This window comes from Bos taurus, chromosome 2, assembly GCF_002263795.3.
Source record: "Bos taurus isolate L1 Dominette 01449 registration number 42190680 breed Hereford chromosome 2, ARS-UCD2.0, whole genome shotgun sequence".
NCBI classification, from domain to species: domain Eukaryota; kingdom Metazoa; phylum Chordata; class Mammalia; order Artiodactyla; family Bovidae; genus Bos; species Bos taurus.
Genome location: NC_037329.1, coordinates 17,665,960 through 17,687,353, shown reverse-complemented (window position 1 = coordinate 17,687,353; position 21,394 = coordinate 17,665,960). Strand labels below are relative to the sequence as shown.

Here is a 21,394-nt window from a genome sequence, read left to right as displayed (position 1 = left end):
AAATACAGAGGGCCCCTAAAAATGTCAGAAGCCACACATACCACTCCCTGGTCAGAACATAACAACAGTTCCTTCTCATCAGGCCGTCTAAGGTCTGACTCCAGCCCCTCTGGACGTTCTCCCCAAACAAACCCTGGCCCTCTCTCAAACTGCTCCACCCACACAATCCTCCTTACTGACCCCACAACGCACTGAGCCTGCACTGCCTCAGTGTCCTTCTTTCCACTTACTGCTCCTTCTGTCTAAAACAGTCTTTCTTAAATGCTCTTTCATCAGCTATCTATATAGCCTGGCCCTCACTTCACTCATCTCTGGTAAAATGTTATCTTTTGTACAATATTGCCACACACTCCTCCCCACTCCATCCCTCCCTCAGCTCCTTTCATGCTCTGTTCCCCAGTACTTATGGACACCCAATGCACTGTGAATAACAGTCATTTCATCATTCGCATATAAGGCCCATACACGCAAGGACTGAGCCTTTGTTCACCCATTACCTCAGCATCTAGAAAGATGAGGAACTCATTACAGGATCTCATGTATTTACTGAGTGACTGAAGACTTATGAGCTTAATTTCTGTGTGACTCTTGACAAGTCATTCATTAAACCCTTGTATGATGAAGCTTTTTTCTGTAATATAAATGAGTTTTTCTACAATTAGGAAGAATAGACCTAAAATTCAATTTCAAAAAAAAACCAAAACAAAACTTGAGAGAAACAGAAAGGTAACTTCTATAAATGGTGACTCTACAGAATTAGATTAATCTGGGCAATTACTTGGCAGCATTTCTATAGAGAGGATTTAGGTATGGGTAAAGTGTTAGTCTAGATGATAGAAGATGTTGGTCTAGATCACTGTTAAGGTACCTTCCAATCTTGACATTCCATGATTCTATAACTGGATGACCAACAATTTCCCTGTGAGCTAGGAAAATGCTATGATTTTAAATGTACCTTGAATACATGGTTGAAAGAAAATATTAAAACAAAAAAGATCTGAAAGATTTCCATTATGTTCCACTAGGTTCACCACAGTTATCTTTATATGTCAACTCTAAGTTGTAATAGATGCAGGCTAAATGTAAATGATTATTAGAGTTTTCAATCGCAATGGCATTGTGATTATAACAGAGGCGAGTACAACAGTGACTAGAAACACAGGCTTTAGTTAGGCCATCAGGTCCAAATCCTAATGTGCTACAGGTTCTTGATCAAGATACTTAAATTCCACACACTTTCTAAGCCTCAGTTCCCTTATATGTAAGACAGGGCAAGCCAAGGAAAACAGTGATCATCTAATAGGGCTGTTACGAGAATTAAATGACTTACTGTTATCTATTATTTCTTTAAGTACAGAATATTCTTTTCACATATGCATCCCAATCATCCATAAGTAAACTAATGCACTTTATCATCCATAAGTAAATTCTCAGGTCCATTTCAAATTTAGTGTTCTCAAAGGAAAGCAAGATGAGCCTAGACAGAGTTGTTTCCAACAAAATGGCTTCTACTGAGCTGCAACTTCTACATGATTGATTTTTCCAACAAAACGTGTGATGCTGTGAGAATGCTCAGTCAGCCTGAGTACAAAGACCTCTGAAGAAAGTGAAGTAGTCAGATAAGAGCAGAAACCCACATCCACTGGCTATGGATCACTAAGTATGAGGTACTGCATAGGGCTATGAAAAAATACGTTAAGACAGTTTCTCCCATGAAGAAGCTTAAGATCATTTAGAAAGATGAAAAGGTGGGGAGCAAGTATTTTAATTAGTGTCCAATCTCTGTTCACTGACATTACCTTTTTAATGTTACAAGGGAAGCAACATACACCTTTGAAATGTTTTAAAATATAAGACAAATAAATGGAAAAGTTCAAGAATTATCACCAAACACATTATGATTGAATGTCTTAAGAGTCAGAAACGGCAAGTGCTATAAGTCTGAAGAAATGCTGGCAGATTCTGGGAAATACCTATATAAGCAGCTAATGAAAATTAACACAAAAGGAAACAGAGCAAGAGGAATATAAGCAAAGGAACCTCATCAATTTGGGAAAATTTCTTAATTTCTCTGCCCTCAATTTTTTCATGTATGAAATAGAAATAATATCATTATTTTGAAGACTGAGTTAATGCAAGTGCTATAAAAGTGTCTTGCGTGATAAATAAGCACTCAAGAAACAGGAACTGAAAGGGTGGGTTAAACCACACAAAGTCTTGGCAGAGCAGTTGAGAAGACTGAAAGACCCTCATCGAGAGTGCAGTCATAGTCTTTTTTGTCTTCACAAAGCATGGTGAACAATGTCTGCACTTTGTATCAACAAAATAAACAGACTATTGCATTAAAGTTCATTGTGTGAAAGAAGAGGTCTAGAAAACTGAGAAGGATGACAGAACTGTTGTTTTAGCGAAATTAATTTTGCTCTTGTGTACAAATGGGGGAGAGACTGGAGATAAGAGAAATTAGCCTGGATACTGCTGTACTAGCCCAGCCTGACAACTAAGCCTCCCTTGACGTGAACTTAAGCATAAGGGAAAAGAAAAGACAACACATTTAAAAATTCATGGCAAAGAAAGGAAATGCTAACTTAGCTCTCACATTTTAAAATGGGACAATGTAAGTTTTCAATACATAGTCATTGAACAAATGAAATTAATCTTTAAAAAGCACTCATCAACAGCATAAAGCATGTCCGGAGCACTTAACTACAATAGGTCAACACAATTATACTTCATTTGCCGGAACTGCTTTTGCTAAGGAGGAAAGGAAGGCATTGGCTCAAACTTTCTTAGAAGCATGCCCCATAAAAAACAGAAATAGAGAAGAGCCATCCAAGGCACACTCGCAGACTATACTGAGCTTTCTAAAGTCTAAGACAAACCAATGACCAATCAGTGTTACATACATATTCAAGCTATCTTCTAAGTGCTCTGTAAGGGGCCACTGCAGTAGAAGTGGAGTCTGAGAAGGCAGGGATGAGCAGAAAAGGTTGTGAGCCTCAACTTCTAACTCTTTTGTAAATTTAGATTCTCTGTAAGATCTTCTTTGAATAAAAATGCCCAAAGATATTTTTTCATTCTGAATGCATAGAATATACAGTCCATAGAATTCTGGCAATTGTGCAACTACCTATATGGGATTCAAATTATAATTTCACTATTCTAAATAAGAACTACCCAGCTGTTATAGCTCCTTTCATGATGTATTTTGGGTAGTTTTCATGACTTCATTCTGGTTGGTTCCTTCAGTATCCACATAAGAAACACCTAAGGTATCCAAATCATTTTTATTGGCATTGTGGATATGGGGATAAAGAAAACATAACTTTGCAATCTAATAACTAACTGATTAAACAGTGAACTCTATGACATCAAGCAGACGTGAATAGGAAAAACTGTTTAAAAGGGCTCCTCACAAAGACAACAGTAACAAAAAGTGGCTGAGAAACACTGATATATATGTTTTGTCACACGTTTCTAAAACACATGCATGCGTGCTCAGTGGCTCTGTCATGTCCGACTCTCTGTGACCCCATGGACTGTAGCCGTCCAGGCTCCTCTGTCTATGGAATTTTCTAGGCAAGAATACTGGGGTGGGTTGCCATTTCCTTCTCCAGGAGATCTTTCCCAGCCAGGGATTTAACCTAGGTCTCCTGTATTATAGGTGGATTGTTTATCACTAAGTCACCTGGGAAACCCTTTTAAAAAACAGGCAGTCTCAATATCTATTATCATATTTTGTGTAATAGTACTGAAACAAATTTCATTTTATACTTTGAAAGTAAACATGCTTCTGATGTAAAATTTTGAAATATAAAAAGAAATAATTTCTCCTTTCATACTTGTTAGCATTTGTCTTACATATCGCGGCGCTCCTGTGTTGGATGCATATATATTTATAATTGTTATATCTTCTTCTTGGATTGATCCTTTGATCATTATGTAGTGACCTTCTTTGTCTCTTTTCACAGCCTTTGTTTTAAAGTCTATTTTATCTGATATAAGTATTGCTACTCCTGCTTTCTTTTGGTCCCTATTTGCATGGAAAATCTTTTTCCAGCCCTTCACTTTCAGTCTGTATGTGTCCCCTGTTTTGAGGTGGGTCTCTTGTAGACAACATATGTAGGGGTCTTGTTTTTGTATCCATTCAGCCAGTCTTTGTCTTTTGGTTGGGGCATTCAACCCATTTACGTTTAAGGTAATTACTGATAAGTATGATCCCATTGCCATTTACTTTATTGTTTTGGGTTCCAGTTTATACACCGTTTTTGTGTTTCCTGTCTAGAGAATATCCTTTAGTATTTGTTGGAGAGCTGGTTTGGTGGTGCTGAATTCTCTCAGCTTTTGCTTGTCCGAGAAGCTTTTGATTTCTCCTTCATATTTGAATGATATCCTTGCTGGGTACAATAATCTGGGCTGTAGGTTATTTTCTTTCATCACTTTAAGTATGTCTTGCCATTCCCTCCTGGCTTGAAGAGCTTCTATTGAAAGATCAGCTGTTATCCTTATGGGAATTCCCTTGTGTGTTATTTGTTGTTTTTCCCTTGCTGCTTTTAATATTTGTTCTTTGTGTTTGATCTTTGTTAATTTGATTAATATGTGTCTTGGGGTGTTTCGCCTTGGGTTTATCCTGTTTGGGACTCTCTGGGTTTCTTGGACTTGGGTGATTATTTCCTTCCCCATTTTAGGGAAGTTTTCAACTATTATCTCTTCAAGTATTTTCTCATGGTCTTTCTTTTTGTCTTCTTCTTCTGGGACCCCTATGATTCGAATGTTGTAGCGTTTAATATTGTCCTGGAGGTCTCTGAGATTGTCCTCATTTCTTTTAATTCGTTTTTCTTTTATCCTCTCTGATTCATTTATTTCTACCATTCTATCTTCTAATTCACTAATCCTATCTTCTGCCTCTGTTATTCTACTATTTGTTGCCTCCAGAGTGTTTTTAATTTCATTTATTGCATTATTCATTATATATTGACTCTCTTTTATTTCTTCTACGTCCTTGTTAAACCTTTCTTGCATCTTCTCAATCTTTGTCTCCAGGCTATTTATCTGTGATTCCATTTTGATTTCAAGATTTTGGATCAATTTCACTATCATTATTCGGAATTCTTTATCAGGTAGATTCCCTATCTCTTCCTCTTTTGTTTGGTTTGGTGGGCATTTATCCTGTTCTTTATCTGCTGGGTATTCCTCTGTCTCTTCATCTTATTTAAATTGCTGAGTTTGGGGTGTCCTTTCTGTATTCTGGCAGTTTGTGGAGTTGTCATTATTGTGGCGTTTCCTCGCTCTGTGTGGGTTTGTATAGGTGGTTTGTCAAGGTTTCTTGGTTAGGGAAGCTTGTGTCCGTGTTCTGGTGGGTGGAGCTGTATTTCTTCTCTCTCCTTTCAAAGACTTGGGTTGCTTTTCTGGGTGCCTGATGTCCTCTGCCGGCATTCAGAAGTTGTTTTGTGGAATTTACTTGGCGTTTGGGAGACTTTAATACCCCACTCACACCTATGGATAGATCAACTAAACAGAAAATTAACAAGGAAACACAAACTTTAAACGATACAATAGACCAGTTAGACCTAATTGATATCTATAGGACATTTCATCCCAAAACAATGAATTTCACTTCTTTCTCAAGCGCACATGGAACCTTCTCCAGGATAGATCACATCCTGGGCCATAAAGCTAGCCTTGGTAAATTCAAAAAAATAGAAATCATTCCAAGCATCTTTTCTGACCACAATGCAGTAAGATTAGATCTCAATTACAGGAGAAAAACTATTAAAAATTCCAACATATGGAGGCTGAACAACACGCTGCTGAATAACCAACAAATCACAGAAGAAATCAAAAAAGAAATCAAAATTTGCATAGAAACGAATGAAAATGAAAACACAACAACCCAAAACCTGTGGCACACTGTAAAAGCAGTGCTAAGGGGAAAGTTCACAGCAATACAGGCATACCTCAAGAAACAAGAAAAAAGTCAAATAAATAACCTAACCCTACACCTAAAGCAACTAGAAAAGGAAGAAATGAAGAACCCCAGGGTTAGTAGAAGGAAAGAAATCTTAAAAATTAGGGCAGAAATAAATACAAAAGAAACAAAAGAGACCATAGCAAAAATCAACAAAGCCAAAAGCTGGTTCTTTGAAAGGATAAATAAAATTGACAAACCATTAGCCAGACTCATCAAGAAACAAAGGGAGAAAAATCAAATCAATAAAATTAGAAATGAAAATGGAGAGATCACAACATACAACACAGAAATACAAAGGATCATAAGAGACTACTACTATCAACAATTATATGCCAATAAAATGGACAACATGGAAGAAATGGACAAAGTTTTAGAAAAGTACAACTTTCCAAAACTCGACCAGGAAGAAATAAAAATCTTAACAGACCCATCACAAGCATGGAAATTGAAACTGTAATCAGAAATCTTCCAGCAAACAAAAGCCCAGGTCCAGACGGCTTCACAGCTGAATTCTACCAAAAATTTAGAGAAGAGCTAACACCTATCCTGCTCAAACTCTTCCAGAAAACTGCAGAGGAAGGTAAACTTCCAAACTCATTCTATGAGGCCACCATCACCCTAATACCAAAACCTGACAAAGATCCCACAAAAAAAAGAAAACTACAGGCCAATATCACTGATGAACATAGATGCAAAAATCCTAAACAAAATTCTAGCAATCAGAATCCAACAACACATTAAAAAGATCATACACCATGACCAAGTGGGCTTTATCCCAGGGATGCAAGGATTCTTCAATATCTGCAAATCAATCAATGAAATACACCACATTAACAAATTGAAAAATAAAAACCATATGATTATCTCAATAGATGCAGAGAAAGCCTTTGACAAAATTCAACATCCATTTATGATAAGAACTCTCCAGAAAGCAGGAATAGAAGGAACATACCTCAACATAATAAAAGCTATATATGACACCCACAGCAAACATTATCCTCAATGGTGAAAAATTGAAAGCATTTCCTCTAAAGTCAGGAATAAGACAAGGGTGCCCACTTTCGCCATTACTATTCAACATAGTTTTGGAAGTTTTGGCCACAGCAGTCAGAGCAGAAAAAGAAATAAAAGGAATCCAAATTGGAAAAGAAGAAGTAAACCTCTCACTATTTGCAGATGACATGATCCTCTACATAGAAAACCCTAAAGACTCCACCAAAAAATTACTAGAACTAATCAATGATTATAGTAAAGTTGCAGGATATAAAATCAACACACGGAAATCCCTTGCATTCCTATACACTAATAATGAGAAAACAGAAAGAGAAATTAAGGAAACAATTCCATTCACCATTGCAACGGAAAGAATAAAATACTTAGGAATATATCTACCTAAAGAAACTAAAGACCTATATATAGAAAACTATAAAACACTGATGAAAGAAATCAAAGAGGACACAAATAGATGGAGAAATATACCATGTTCATGGATTGGAAGAATCAATATAGTGAAAATGAGTATACTACCCAAAGCAATTTATAGATTCAATGCAATCCCTATCAAGCTACCCACAGTATTCTTCACAGAGCTAGAACAAATAATTTCACAATTTGTATGGAAATACAAAAAACCTCGAATAGCCAAAGCTATCTTGAGAAAGAAGAATGGAACTGGAGGAATCAACCTACCTGACTTCAGGCTCTGCTACAAAGCCACAGTCATCAAGACAGTATGGTACTGGCACAAAGACAGAAATATAGATCAATGGAACAAAATAGAAAGCCCAGAGATAAATCCACACACCTATGGACACCTTATCTTTGACAAAGGAGGCAAGAATATACAATGGATTAAAGACAATTTCTTTAACAAGTGGTGCTGGGAAAACTGGTCAACCACTTGTAAAAGAATGAAACTAGAATACTTTCTAACACCATACACAAAAATAAACTCAAAATGGATTAAAGATCTCAACGTAAGACCAGAAACTATAAAACTCCTAGAGGAGAACATAGGCAAAACACTCTCCGACATACATCACAGCAGGATCCTCTATGACCCACCTCCCAGAATATTGGAAATAAAAGCAAAAATAAACAAATGGGACCTAATTAAACTTAAAAGCTTCTGCACAACAAAGGAAACTATTAGCAAGGTGAAAAGGCAGCCTTCAGAATGGGAGAAAATAATAGCAAATGAAGCAACTGACAAACAACTAATCTCAAAAATATACAAGCAACTCCTACAGCTCAATTCCAGAAAAATAAATGACACAATCAAAAAATGGGCCAAAGAACTAAATAGACATTTCTCCAAAGAAGACATACAGATGGCTAACAAACATATGAAAAGATGCTCAACATCACTCATTATAAGAGAAATGCAAATCAAAACCACTATGAGGTACCATTTCACGCCAGTCAGAATGGCTGCGATCCAAAAGTCTACAAGCAATAAATGGTGGAGAGGGTGTGGAGAAAAGGGAACTCTCTTACACTGTTGATGGGAATGCAAACTAGTACAGCCACTATGGAGAACAGTGTGGAGATTCCTTAAAAAACTGGAAATAGAACTGCCTTATGACCCAGCACTCCCACTGCTAGGCATACACACTGAGGAAACCAGAAGGGAAAGAGACACGTGTACCCCAGTGTTCATCGCAGCACTGTTTATAATAGCCAGGACATGGAAGCAACCTAGATGCCCATCAGCAGATGAATGGATAAGAAAGCTGTGGTGCATATACACAATGGAGTATTACTCAGCCATTAAAAAGAAAACATTTGAATCAGTTCTAATGAGGTGGATGAAACTGGAACCTATTATACAGAGTGAAGTAAGCCAGAAAGAAAAATACCAATACAGTATACTAACGCATATATATGGAATTTAGAAAGATGGTAACAATAACCCCGTGTACAAGACAGCAAAAGAGACACTGATGTATAGATCAGTCTTATGGACTCTGTGGGAGAGGGAGAGGGTGGGGAGATTTGGAGAATGGCATTGAAACATGTATAATATCATGCATGAAACGAGTCACCAGTCCAGGTTCGATACACGATACTGGACGCTTGGGGCTGGTGCACTGGGACGATCCAGAGGGAGGGTATGGGGAGGGAGGAGGGTTCAGGATGGGGAACACAGGTATACCTGTGGCAGATTCATTTTGATATTTGGCAAAACTAATACAATATTGTAAAGTTTAAAAATAAAATAAAATTAAAAAAAATAAGATAAAGCTAATCTCAGTATTTACTTTTTTAATGAAAAGATTTGCAAATTAATTTATATGTCATGTCTCTACCTCCGTAAGGGAATCTTGAATTTGATTATGCTTTCTGAATCATGGATTCAATTTCTGATCATGTTGTTTATTTTTAAAATGTACAGCAATTGCTGGAAAAACAAATGAAAAACTCCATTTACCTCTCCTAAAATTTAGCACTCAGGTTGGTCCAACGGTTTCAGTCTATATTATTTTTCATTAAAAATCCTTTCTAGAAAATGGGGCAGTAATAGTTAGTCTTGAACTTCACAAAGACCTGAACATAAGCTTATATTCAGGTCATGAAAGTGTGCTCAGTTGCTAGGTTGTGTTCAACTCTTTGCAAGCCTGTGGACTGAAGCCTGACAGGCTCCTCTATCCATGGAATTTTCCAGGCAAGAACACTAGAGTAGGTTGCCACGGCCTCCTCCAGGGGATCTTCCCAACCCAGGGATCAATCCACATCTCCTGTGTCTCCTACACTGGCAGGTGGATTCTTTATCACTGCGCCACCTGGGAAGTCAATGATGAACCTGAACCTCTCCTTTCTTCTCAGCCCCTCTCCTCTGATCAAGAGTCTGGAACAAAAAAACAAGCTTTTAGGGCCAAACTGTGTGTGACAAAGAATAAGGAAATGTTCTCATTTTCAGTGGTGCTGGGTTACCCATTTGAAACAGGCAGGTATCACACCCTGCCCCTGGTCGTTAAAATAGGCATAAAATATGAATAAGGGCTTCCTTTGTGGCTCAGCTGGTAAAGAATCCACCTGCAATGCAGGAGACCTGGGTTCAGTCCCTGGCTTGGCAAGATCCCCTGGAGAAGGGAAAGGTTACCCACTCCAGTATTCTGGCCTAGAGAATTCCATGGACTGTATAGTCATGGGGTCACAAGGAGTTGGACACAACTGAGCGACTTGAACTTTCATAGATAAGAAACTGAATAGTTCCTTTCCATTTTTAAATAACTTTTAGTAATATTCAAAATGCTAACATTTTCACTGCAAAGACAGACTCCTTTTGGACATCTCCTACAAAGAAGATGCCACATTAGCTAGTTACATTGCTGAAGCTGTCCGGAGACATCAGCAATCGAAAGGAGCTAAACTTTAACAGCAGGGGCTTGGAGAAACAAGCAAGTCACACACATAGAAATGCAGATATACTAAAAAAAGGAAAACCCTTCTAGCCCGAGGCTGAGCCTGATCTGATAGGGTAAACTTAAAACAGTTTTGGGATGGAAAGAGGGATGGATCAACACATAGACACGTGATAAAGTATCACAACACAGGGTGCAGGCTTCTGAGTGATGGGCGTAATGATGTTTACTGCACAGTTCCTTCAACTTTTCTGTATATTTGAAACTTCTCATAACACAACTTAAAAGTAGTTTTGAATAGTAGGCATTCTGAAGGAGAAAAACCACTTTTTAGGATTACACCTAATAAATTATTCTTCAGGCTTGCAAAGAAGACCTCAAAAACACTTGAGCTCACTAATGAAAACACTTGAGCTCACTAATGAAATAGCAAGTACTGATTAAAGTTGCCAACTATGTTTTTAAAAGCCAAAGTTATAGGAGGTTGGTCCAGAAAAGCAGAAGGCTAAAAATTCAGAGCCATTTGCAAACACTTGAGAAGGTCAAAATTTAGAACAATTATCAAAAATAAAGTATCCAGATCTCTATTTTGTCTTGCTAAATTGAATTCTTTCACCTTATTTCAACTTATATTTTCTCTGTTAGCTGGCAGGTGTATGTATGTGTATGTATGCAGAAACTGATTCATAATTTACACTGCAACAGTATTATACGTGGGCTTCTCAGGTAGAGCTAGTGGTAAAGAACCCATCTGCCAATCAAGAGACTAAGAGACACGGGTTTGATCCCTGGGTCAGAAAGATGCCCTGGAGGAGGGCAGGGCAACCCATTCCAATATTCTTGCCTGGAGAATCACATGGACAGAGAAGCCTGGCAGGCTACGATCTATAGGGTCACAAAGAGTTGGACACAACTAAAGGGCCTCAGCATGCACAGTATTGTTGTTTAGTTTCAAAGTCATGTCCGACTCTATGTGACCCCATGAATAGTAGGCTGCCAGGCTCCTCTGTCTATGGGATTTCCCAGGCAAGAATACTGGAATGGGTTGCTATTTCCTTCTCCAGAGGATCTTCTCGACCCAGCGATCACACCTGGGTGTCTTGCACTGGCAGGTGGATTCTTGACCGCTGAGCCACCATACCTATACAAGAATGAAAGAGAGAAAGAGAATGTTTAAATAGTGTAGGCTATTTTGCCCTCTACTGTAGTTCTTGTTTGCACACCCAGAGTGAACAGACAGGAAACATGAGTGAAACCGCTGGTCCCTTAGCCTCAGTTACCCAGTGCCTCGTATAGTATGAGCATCCTGGGAGGCTGAGTGTGATCCTAGTATATACCAGCATGCACATTCTTATCACAGACCTAACCACAAGCCAACTGTGTCTTCTGGAACTTAGTCTCCATGACATGTTCTAATGCTGGAAGAAAACCTAGCATATTCACAAAATAACAGTTCATCTAAGTCTCTAATTCTTCCTTAGGCATTTTTCAAGGGTGATTTTGACTATCAGTAATTTTTGCATTACATTCTATACTTTAGAACCTCACCTCAGGTAAGATGCAACTACACTGTATTCTATTCATTTGAAGTATGAAGATCTCTGGCTTGCTGTCAGGAACTGCGGATTCTAACCCCAGCTCTACTGCTAATTGACTGTGTAATCCTGGGCAAGTAACTAACTTCTGAGTCTCAATCCCCTCAAGTGGAAAAATAAGGCAGTTGGTTCAGATGGTCTCTAAGTTCCCTCAGCACTTTTAACCACCTATGAAACCATGAATTTTTTTTTTTTGATAATTTGCCAGTTATATGTTTAACCAGTGTTGTTTACCTAAAAAGCAGTTCACAATCTAATGAAGAATAATATAAATTAGCAGTCAGCAGCTCAGAGAATTAGCAAGGTTATTTAGTACTAATCCATTGTGAGGTCTGATAACTTTCCTTTCCAGAAAGCAAAAACAAAAAAATTGAAAGTTTTACCTGGAGACCTCTGTTCCTCTAATACTGAAAAAACATTCAGCAATAGAATCATTACATTATAGACCAATATTGGAAGCAGATGGGATTAAAGTCAGCTGTTCTAAAATACAATTTTAACCTTGTATTCTGCAAAGTGGTTTAAAATTAAATAATTTATTATGTCAACAATTCAAGTACAAGAAAAAGATATAAAGAATTGTCTGCTCTGACTAAAATGTTTAAAATGCATCTGAAGCTTACCAGCATTATTTAAGAGATAACTTTGTTCCTTTTACCACCTCTACATTCTACAAACACACATAAAAAATCTGGCCTCATTACTGCAATGGTTTGCAACTCTGACTGCATATAAAAATTGTCTGGGAAACTTAAAAGAATTTTTTTTTCTGATAAGCAGGATTCCCAGGAACAACTGGATCAGACTCTCTGGAGGTGGATGCTCAGGCATAAAAATTTTGAAAAAAATCTCCAGATGAGTCTAATGTGCAGTCCGACTTCAGCCCCCAAATATCACATGTGGGAAGGGAAGCTGGGGAGGGGTGTGTCTGTCGCTGCTGTAGTGACGGGTAGGCTCAAGCATATACAAAGGGTTACGGTTTGTCTTCACCCAAGAAATATAAAAATTAAAAATCCAACCCCTTTGGATTAAAATATAAACATTTTTGCATTTTTAAAAAAACATTTTAAACTCCAAACAGCCTTCATCCAATATATTAAAAAACACAGATATATTTATATCTATATAGTTATATCTAAAGAAAGTGAAAGTGAAGTCGCTCAGTCGTGTCTGACACTTTGCAACCCCATGTCCATGGGATTCTACAGGTAAGAATACTGGAGTGGGTTGCAATTTCCTTCTCCAGAGGATCTTCCCGACACAGGGATCAAACTCAGCTCTCCTGCACTGCAGGCAGACTCTACTGTCTGAGCCACCAGAGGCTCAGTTATATATAAATGGCTTCCTAAATACAAGATTCACTTCTCTAAGTTTTCTCAAATTACATGGTGTATAGACAGATGCTCAATCTTGTATTCCTTAAAAGGTAACAGCACATACATTTTAGAAATCTGTTATCATTCAGTGCACCAGGAATATAAAATGTCTTTATTTCATCTGCTATGGCATTATATAGTATTGATTCTCGTGTTTTGACTATAATTTCACTAATAAAAGCAAATAAGACAACAAACTACAGTTTAACAATGGCAGGAATCATTAGTAAGTAAATGAAAACATACTGAATTTTAAGAAAAGACACCTTTAGAGTCACCTTGGAATGCTGAGTAGGTAGTCTAAGGTGACACTCAGCTCATCCATATTTGTCTGTTCTAGGCATAATGGAATTGTCAGAATGAGGCCGCTTCGTCTGTCCTTTCCTCCTATTAAAGAAAAAAATATGTAAATTTAACATGTAAGAGATACTGAAGCACTAAATGAATAATATATACTTGAGTTCAAAGTTACAAAAACAATTTCAAGGTTAAGACATAAGTAAAAAACTATATAATGGCTGTTTATTTTATATGTTATAAATGCTTATAGTAGTGCAGTAAAATTGTACAAAATTTACAAAAAAAATAAGAGGAAAAAAAATTCACCCATGAAGTCTTCACCTAAACATAGCAATTACCATTTTGTTTAATTTCTTCCATTCAGTGTACTCCTGATTGTAATCAATTCATCAAACACCTATTGTGTGCCCAGCACAGTATGCATTTACAAGTAAAACAAAATAAATTTCTAATCAATCTAGGAAGAAAAACTTTAAGTCATAAGAAATAATAGTATGAAATATGACAGCTTGCTGGGCTGTGCTGTACAAAATATAAAATATTATAAATAGGGATTTAGAAATTGGAGAACATAAGAGCCATAATAAATGTATAAAGGTACATAGAAAAGTTAAAAAACTTAAGAAAAATGGATAGAATTTATAAACCTAGCCAAAAGAGCATTCTGTGACAAGGAATGATCTGAGGTAACTCACAAAGGTCATATAGGATTCTCTGTTCATGAGGCAATAAAGGGAAAACGCTGTCCAGCTGAGAAGAGTGTACGGGACCTGCTTACAGAAGCCTGAAAGCCAGGAAGTGGAGTGTATGTGCATTTCATGGACGTTCACGTCCTCATTGATTTCCATAAACATGAAAACATAACTAGTACTTTATATACACATAGCTTCTTTCAAAGCTCCCCACATGACTGGTTTTCACACTGAAGTCCATCTTTTAACCCAACTGATATTTATGACAATTTTAGAAATGTAAAAGCCAGTAAATACTAAAGGAAACAATTTCATATGATCTCTTTCACTAAAAACTGAAAGAAGTGAAATAAAAAAACAAAAAACAAAAAAATGGTTCCTAGGAATAAAGTGTAGTGTTAGTAGCTCAGTCATGTCTGACCCCGTGTCTTTGCATGTCTTTGCGACCCTGTGGGCTCTGGTCTGCCAGGCTCCTCTGACCATGGAATTCTCCAGCAGGAATACTGGAGTGGGCTGCCATTTCCTTCTCCATCCTATGAATAACATGGATACAACTGACGAAGTACAAAACATAAATGATCTTTTATCAGGTTAACCATATAAATTACTGATATTCAAGTACTTTGTTTAATCTCAATAAATAGCAATTTCAAATGGTTAACTTAATAGATAATCAATAGTGCCTTAGTGCAAATGTTTTTTGTTTAGAATATGTTGTTTAGTTTTTTTCTTTTTTTTTTTTTTAAAAGAACTGCACCCATAGTTTTCAAACTGTATTCCCTGAAGGACTTTGTTGGTTTGAAAAGTTTTTGTCTATTATTCAAAAAGCTTGAATATTACTGACTGAAATAATTAACAGTCAGTAGCAATGGCACCCCACTCCAGTACTCTGGCCTGGAAAATCCCATGGACGGAGGAGCCTGGTAGGCTGCAGTCCATAGGATCGCTAAGAGTCAGACACGACTGAGCGACTTCACTTTCACTTTTCACTTTCATGCATTGGAGAAGGAAATGGCAACCCACTCCAGTGTTCTTGCTTGGAGAATCCCAGGGATGGGGGAGCCTAGCGGGCTGCCGTCTATGGGGTCGCAGAGTTGGACACGACTGAAGTGACTTAGCAGCAGCAGAGAAAGTCAGGAAAGAGGGACTGGGTTCAGAAAAGTTTCATCTGCTCCTCAAAAACCGCTAAGCTTTATCCCTGCATTAAACCAAATCTGCAAAAAGGTTCATATTTGAAGTGCAGCACTCTAAACCACTGTGAAATTGCCTGCAGACGATAGGTCTAACATTTAGCACTACATTTAACCTTATGCCCTCAGCTTTCACTAAGGGACAATAAAATAATCACCAGTGTAAATACAAAAGAAGGCAGATGCCAAGAAGAAAAATCCTTGCAAGTTGGGTATGGTAACCAGGGTCAAATGCTGCAGAGACAAGTGTAATAAGAATGCAAAAATATCACTGACAAAGATTTTTTTTTTTTGCAACAGTATGGGCAAATAAGCATTTTTTTAATTTAAATATAGTTGATGTACAGTGTTTTAGACACACAGCCAAGTGATTTAGTTATATACATATAGATCTATTCTCTTTCAGATTATTTTCCCGTATGCTGCTGCTAAGTCGCTTCAGTTGTGTCCGACTCTGTGAGACCCCATAGACGGCAGCCCACCAGGCTCCCCCATCCCTGGGATTCTCCAGGCAAGAACACTGGAGTGGGTTGCCATTTCCCTTCTCCAATGCATGAAAGTGAAAAGTGAAAGTAAAGTCGCTTTAGTCGTGTCCGACTCTGTGCGACTCCATGGACGGCAGCCCACCAGGCTCTGCCGTCCTTGGGATTCTCCAGGCAAAACACTGGAGTGGGTTGCCATTTCCTTCTCCAATGTATGAAAGTGAAAAGTGAAAGTGAAGTTGCTCAGTCGTGTCGGACTCCTAGCGACCCCATGGACTGCAGCCCACCAGGCTCCTCCGTCCATGGGATTTTCAGGCAAGAGTACGGTTATTTTAAAACATTGAATATAGTTCCCTGGGCCACACAGTAGGAGCCTGTCTTTATGTATTTCATACATAGTAGTGTGTATCTGTTAATTCCAAATTTCAAACTTCTCCCTCCCCTTTCTCTTTTGGTAACTGCAAGTTTATTTTTTAAATCTATTTTTACGTCTGTGGGTCTATTCTATTTTCATACACTAATGGGAGAAAAGAAATAACAATTGAAACAATATTCTTAAAGGGCAATCTGACTAGATATAACACAAATTTAAATGTAAATTCTCTTTAATACTCCCACTTGGAGGAATTTATACTGCTGAACTTGCACAAAACTCACAAACTGTTAAGAATGCTTCCTACAACACCATTAATATCATAAAAAAAAAATGTAGAAAACATCTAAGTGTGAACTGATAAGGGAGGAAGTTTATTTTTTTAAAAAAGAAACACATATTAGAGAAGCAATATTACTAATGAAATTCAGTATGTTTGTCCTTTATTTTTTTATTTTTTTTTTGGTGTTTTTTTTTTTTTTTTTTCAGTTACTTGGCACACAAAAATTTATATGAATCCTCTGTGGTACTGGGCAACTTTCCAAGGCAGCTGTCATCCACATGATGACTCAGCAATTCAGACCACTTTAATCTTTTTGTCTGTGAAGTCCATGTAAGACCTCCATGTTCTTGGATGAAAAGAGAATCTTAGCATTGTGTAGAAGTTTTTCATAGCTTCAGGCTGAAAGTGACAAATATAGTATGTCTGCTCTCATTTCACTGGCTGGAAGTTTTCATGTGGCTGTGTGTGACTGCAGGGATCTTGGAGGGATAGTCTTCCGCGTGCCCAGAAAGAAGAGGACTAGATGTTGGTGAGCACTGATCATGGCTGCCATAGCCATGTTGTCCCCTCAAGCTTGCTAGACATCAACAGAATCCAAACGATGTATGATCCAAATAACGTACACTAGAAAAACATGCCAATCACAGAGATACAATATACATTGAAAAAGGACATCGTAGTCTCAATATCAAGACAATTCTGATAGAACCTAAAGAGAATAAGACAGAAAAAACAAAATAAAATAATTTAACTAATCTTCAACAGGTGGGCCACAGTACCTATTCTACAGCATGTGCAAATTTACTCAATGATCCAAAATTCCATGAAGTTGCTACACCCAGTGTTACCACTGCCTTCACACTAGTAAAACATCTCAAAGCTTCTCTCTGTCTCTTCTTTGTTGATGCAGCCTTTGGGTTAATAACTGAAGGTAAACTCAAGCCTGTATAAACCAAGTTCAAGTAGTGAAAAGAGAAAACCATGTAACATATTTCATAACTCTTCTTCCTAGGAAGATGGAAGATAAAAGCTAGGACAGAGGATATCACAAAAATGAATTACTCTGTATTTCAGAAACGGTAAGTCAGATGCTGGCTAGTCATTATTCTCAGCCTGTATTAATTATTTCATTTTTCATATGAGAAGTGAGACATCATGATATCTGCCTTATAGAGGTCATTTTAATCAAATTAAAGAAGAGAATAAAAACTGGCCTGCCAAGCACCAAAAGTGACAGAGCTGGCTTGCACCGCTATCCATTCTGAGTAACAGGTATCTCAGAAACACCTTTAAAACACAACTTTCCTAGAAAAAGGAAGTGGAGTTTTGCATTATCAAAGAAACAAGATTAAGCAAGTTTATACATCAAACACTTCCAATTTTAAGAAGAAACATACCTGAAAGGAAAGCTAGTTTTTTCTTCAGAATGGGTAATATCACTGAGGCCTCCATTTTACTCCAGTAAACTTCCTCCAATAAATTTTCCTCTCTGAAAACACAGAAAGTTAAATGTCAACTGCATAGCAATAATTACTCTATGAAATATATACAGGCATACATTTTTATTATGCTTCACTTTATTGTATTTTTTTACAAATTGAACGCTTGTGGTAACCCTGTAATTAAGCAAGTCTATTGATGCCATTTTTCCACAAGATTTGCTTATTTCCTGACTGCTGTGTCACATTTTGGCAATTCCTGCAACATTTCAAAGTTTCTCACTATTACTAAATTTTCTCGCCATTACTATTATTTCTCACTATCACTAATTTATAATGGTGGTCTGTGATCAGTGATCTTTGATGTTATCACTGCAAAAAGATTACAGTTCGCTGAAGGCTCAGATGATGGTTAGCCGTTTTCAGCAATAAAATATTTTTAATTAAGGCACATACATTGTTTTTCTGGACATGTTACTGCACACTTAAAAGACTATAATATTGTGTAAATGTAACTTTTATAAGTACTGGAAAACCAAAACATTACTTATTTAACAAATACTTGCTATAAACCTATTCCATTTCAAGCTCTGTGCTTTCAGCTAAAGCTAAAAATTCAATTCACAGCCTTGCCCTGAAAAAAATGTAGTCTTTTGAAAAGAAACAGTATTTTACAGCTTTTGCATATACAACTAAAAAAGAAAAGTCACTACTATTGGCACCTGCCTACAAAAGAAAACATGTTGTCAAAGTAACATGATATGTTCTCTTCAAGTTTTATCCTTGAATATTTGTTTGCAATTTGGCCATTCATTTTTGTTCTACATCAGCCCAGGGTAACATACAAATAGTAGGAAGAATGAGGGAAAAGTTCATGTTTTACATTTTTAACCTAAAATAGTAGTACTTCATGTTTCTAGATCAGTATCTTGATCTGATGAGGCTTTTCTTCAGCTCTACAAGAACCAGACAGCTCAGGCTCATGTCTAAGCTCCTTTCTCTTGTGACCAGCTTGTCAAAGATCAGATGTGAACATTGGATAATAATGATTATGAATGCTAACATTTAGCAAGTGGTTATTACAAGGCATACACTGTTCTAATTCACTTGTATTAACTTGATTACTCCTCACATTTCTGTAAGGTAAGTACTATTATTAATCCCATTTTACAGAAAAGTAAACTGGAGTTAAGAGAAGTTAAATGTGGCCCAACATCTGAAACCTAGTTAAGTGGAGATGTTAGGACTCACACCCTGGGAATCTGGTTCCAGTAACACTGTTCTCATATCACATCATCACCTTACCAATAAAACAGGCCTGAAAATATCCAGTGACATTTGGCCAAGTGAACAAGATGGAGTCTAGCTTTTGTATCATCAGTGCAAATGTCAATGCAGTGAAAGGCCATTATTAAGACGTACTAAAAATTATTTAAAAAATAATTTTGAACACAGAGACACCCTGAAACCTAGAAAAAAGAGAACTGCTGATTGAGGCTGTCAGTGGGATGCCCTCACAAAGGAATTTCAAACATGAGGGAGTAATGAAGTTACAGGAGCAACTTTTGTCACAGAAGTATCAACAGAACTGGCTTCCTAACCAGACTTTCCCTATGGGATAAGCACAGACAACTTCTCAACTACCTTTGGGTCCTTCCTACTTTTCTGAGCCTCATAAATTCTGTGAGTTATACAGCATTCTCCTAATAAATCCATTTCTGCTTAAGTTATCAAAGCAGACTTCTCTTTTAGTCAATGGAGAAACTTGACTGGTACAGGAAGCAAAACTGCAGCTTACAGTCTGGTAGGTCATATATGCAATCACTCAATGCCACCGATTGCTCTTTGTGGGTTCCCCCCCAACAATCTGCTATCATCTATTCTGAATGAACACTGACGTTTTAAGCCTTGTCACAATAAAGCTCAACAAATCAGGGCTTCCCTGGTGGCTCAGTGGTAAAGAATCTGCCTGTCAATGAAGGGGACACGGGTTCAGTCCTTGGTCCAGGAAGATCCCACATGCTGTGGGACAACTAAGCCCGTGCACCACAGCTCATGAGCCAGCACTCTAGAGCCTATGAGCCACAACTACTGAGCCCACGTGCCTAAAGCCCATTTTCCGCAACAAGAGAAACCACTGCGCCGGGAAGCCGCCTGCCAACAACTAGAGAATGGCCCCACTCACCCCAACTAGAGAAAGCCCACATGCAGCAACGAAAGATGCAGCACAGCCAGAGATAAATACATAAAGCTTTAAAATATCAATTAATCAGTACCCAAGAAAAAAAGAATATCTGGAATTCTTAAGGCATAAGAAATAATAGCTGAAGGTGACCCTTTGAGTAAATCTGTGTTATGTGAGCTTTGCGAGTCAGGTTATCAATTTTATGCCAATAAGTGCAAAATTTTGCACCACTGTGTTCTCCACATACTTAAAGCACAAAAGGGAGATGGTTCAATCTCTGGTATAGATTTATCTTGGAAAACTGTAATATCCAGAAGCAATAGTACATTTCATCACTCTCCTGAGACATAGATGCAGTATCTACACTTTCCATGACTTCACAAAACCATCTCAGCATGGCAAAATACTGATTTTCGTTTAATCCAACAGCCTTTTTCTCTAAAGAACATCTTGATAGTGATGAAAAGGTAATCTAAAGTAATGAGAAATGTAGGTTTTGGATGTGTGGGCCAAGATCAAACTGATGAATAAAATGTGAAGCAGTCAAAGAGATGAAAGCTGTAATGTTTACTTTTTATATATTCCTCCCTTCTAGAGTCTCCTTTCCATCAATCTTTCATTGTCATCATAAAAGAGGTGGGTAATGAAAAGTCATGATTACTGTACTACTAGTTCCAATTAAATTTAATTTTACAGAAGTCATTTAAGATTTTTCAAGTCCTTAGCACAGTCATCAGAAACAAACAAACAAACAAAAACTAAATCTGCCTATCTGTAGTTATCTTATATATAGTTCATAAAATAGTTAACGTATTGGGTTGGCCAAAAAGATTGTTCAGGTTATTAATGCAACACAAAACAAAATAAAGAGAAAATCCTGCAAAATATCACTGTCCACTGCTATCACCACAGTTAAATGTTAAATATGGAGTATCTGCTCCTACTTTTCTCCAGTGGGTAGATCCAGACCACTGATTTTTCACTAGAAACTTGGTGAACCTAAACATATCTGAGTGAAATATTTCTGTAACAAGGAATGAAGTCAATGACAGGCATATACCTGATATGAGTTAATGGAAAGTAGCAAGGAAAGTAAGTTTTTAAAAAAAACTTGCCAAGTGAAGCAGGCTAAAAAAAATAGCAA

General features: G+C 37.4%; 1 protein-coding gene across 4 annotated transcripts in view; it reads right to left on the bottom strand.

Annotated features, from left to right (window-relative positions):
• SESTD1 (SEC14 and spectrin domain containing 1) overlaps window positions 1-21,394 on the bottom strand; it is a 152,950-nt gene that overhangs the window by 84,324 nt on the left and 47,232 nt on the right. For 3 of the 4 annotated variants that reach the window (XM_024978543.2, NM_001191250.2, XM_024978540.2), the window contains exons 2-3: window positions 18,024-18,115; window positions 13,585-13,693 (exon numbers count right to left, since the gene is read on the bottom strand). In XM_024978543.2, coding sequence (XP_024834311.1) covers window positions 13,585-13,693; window positions 18,024-18,078 — 164 coding nt within the window. In that variant the 5' untranslated portion in view covers window positions 18,079-18,115. Of the gene's footprint in view, window positions 1-13,572; window positions 13,694-18,023; window positions 18,116-21,394 lie in introns of those variants that run through there. The other variant, XM_024978546.2, reaches the window with a different exon arrangement.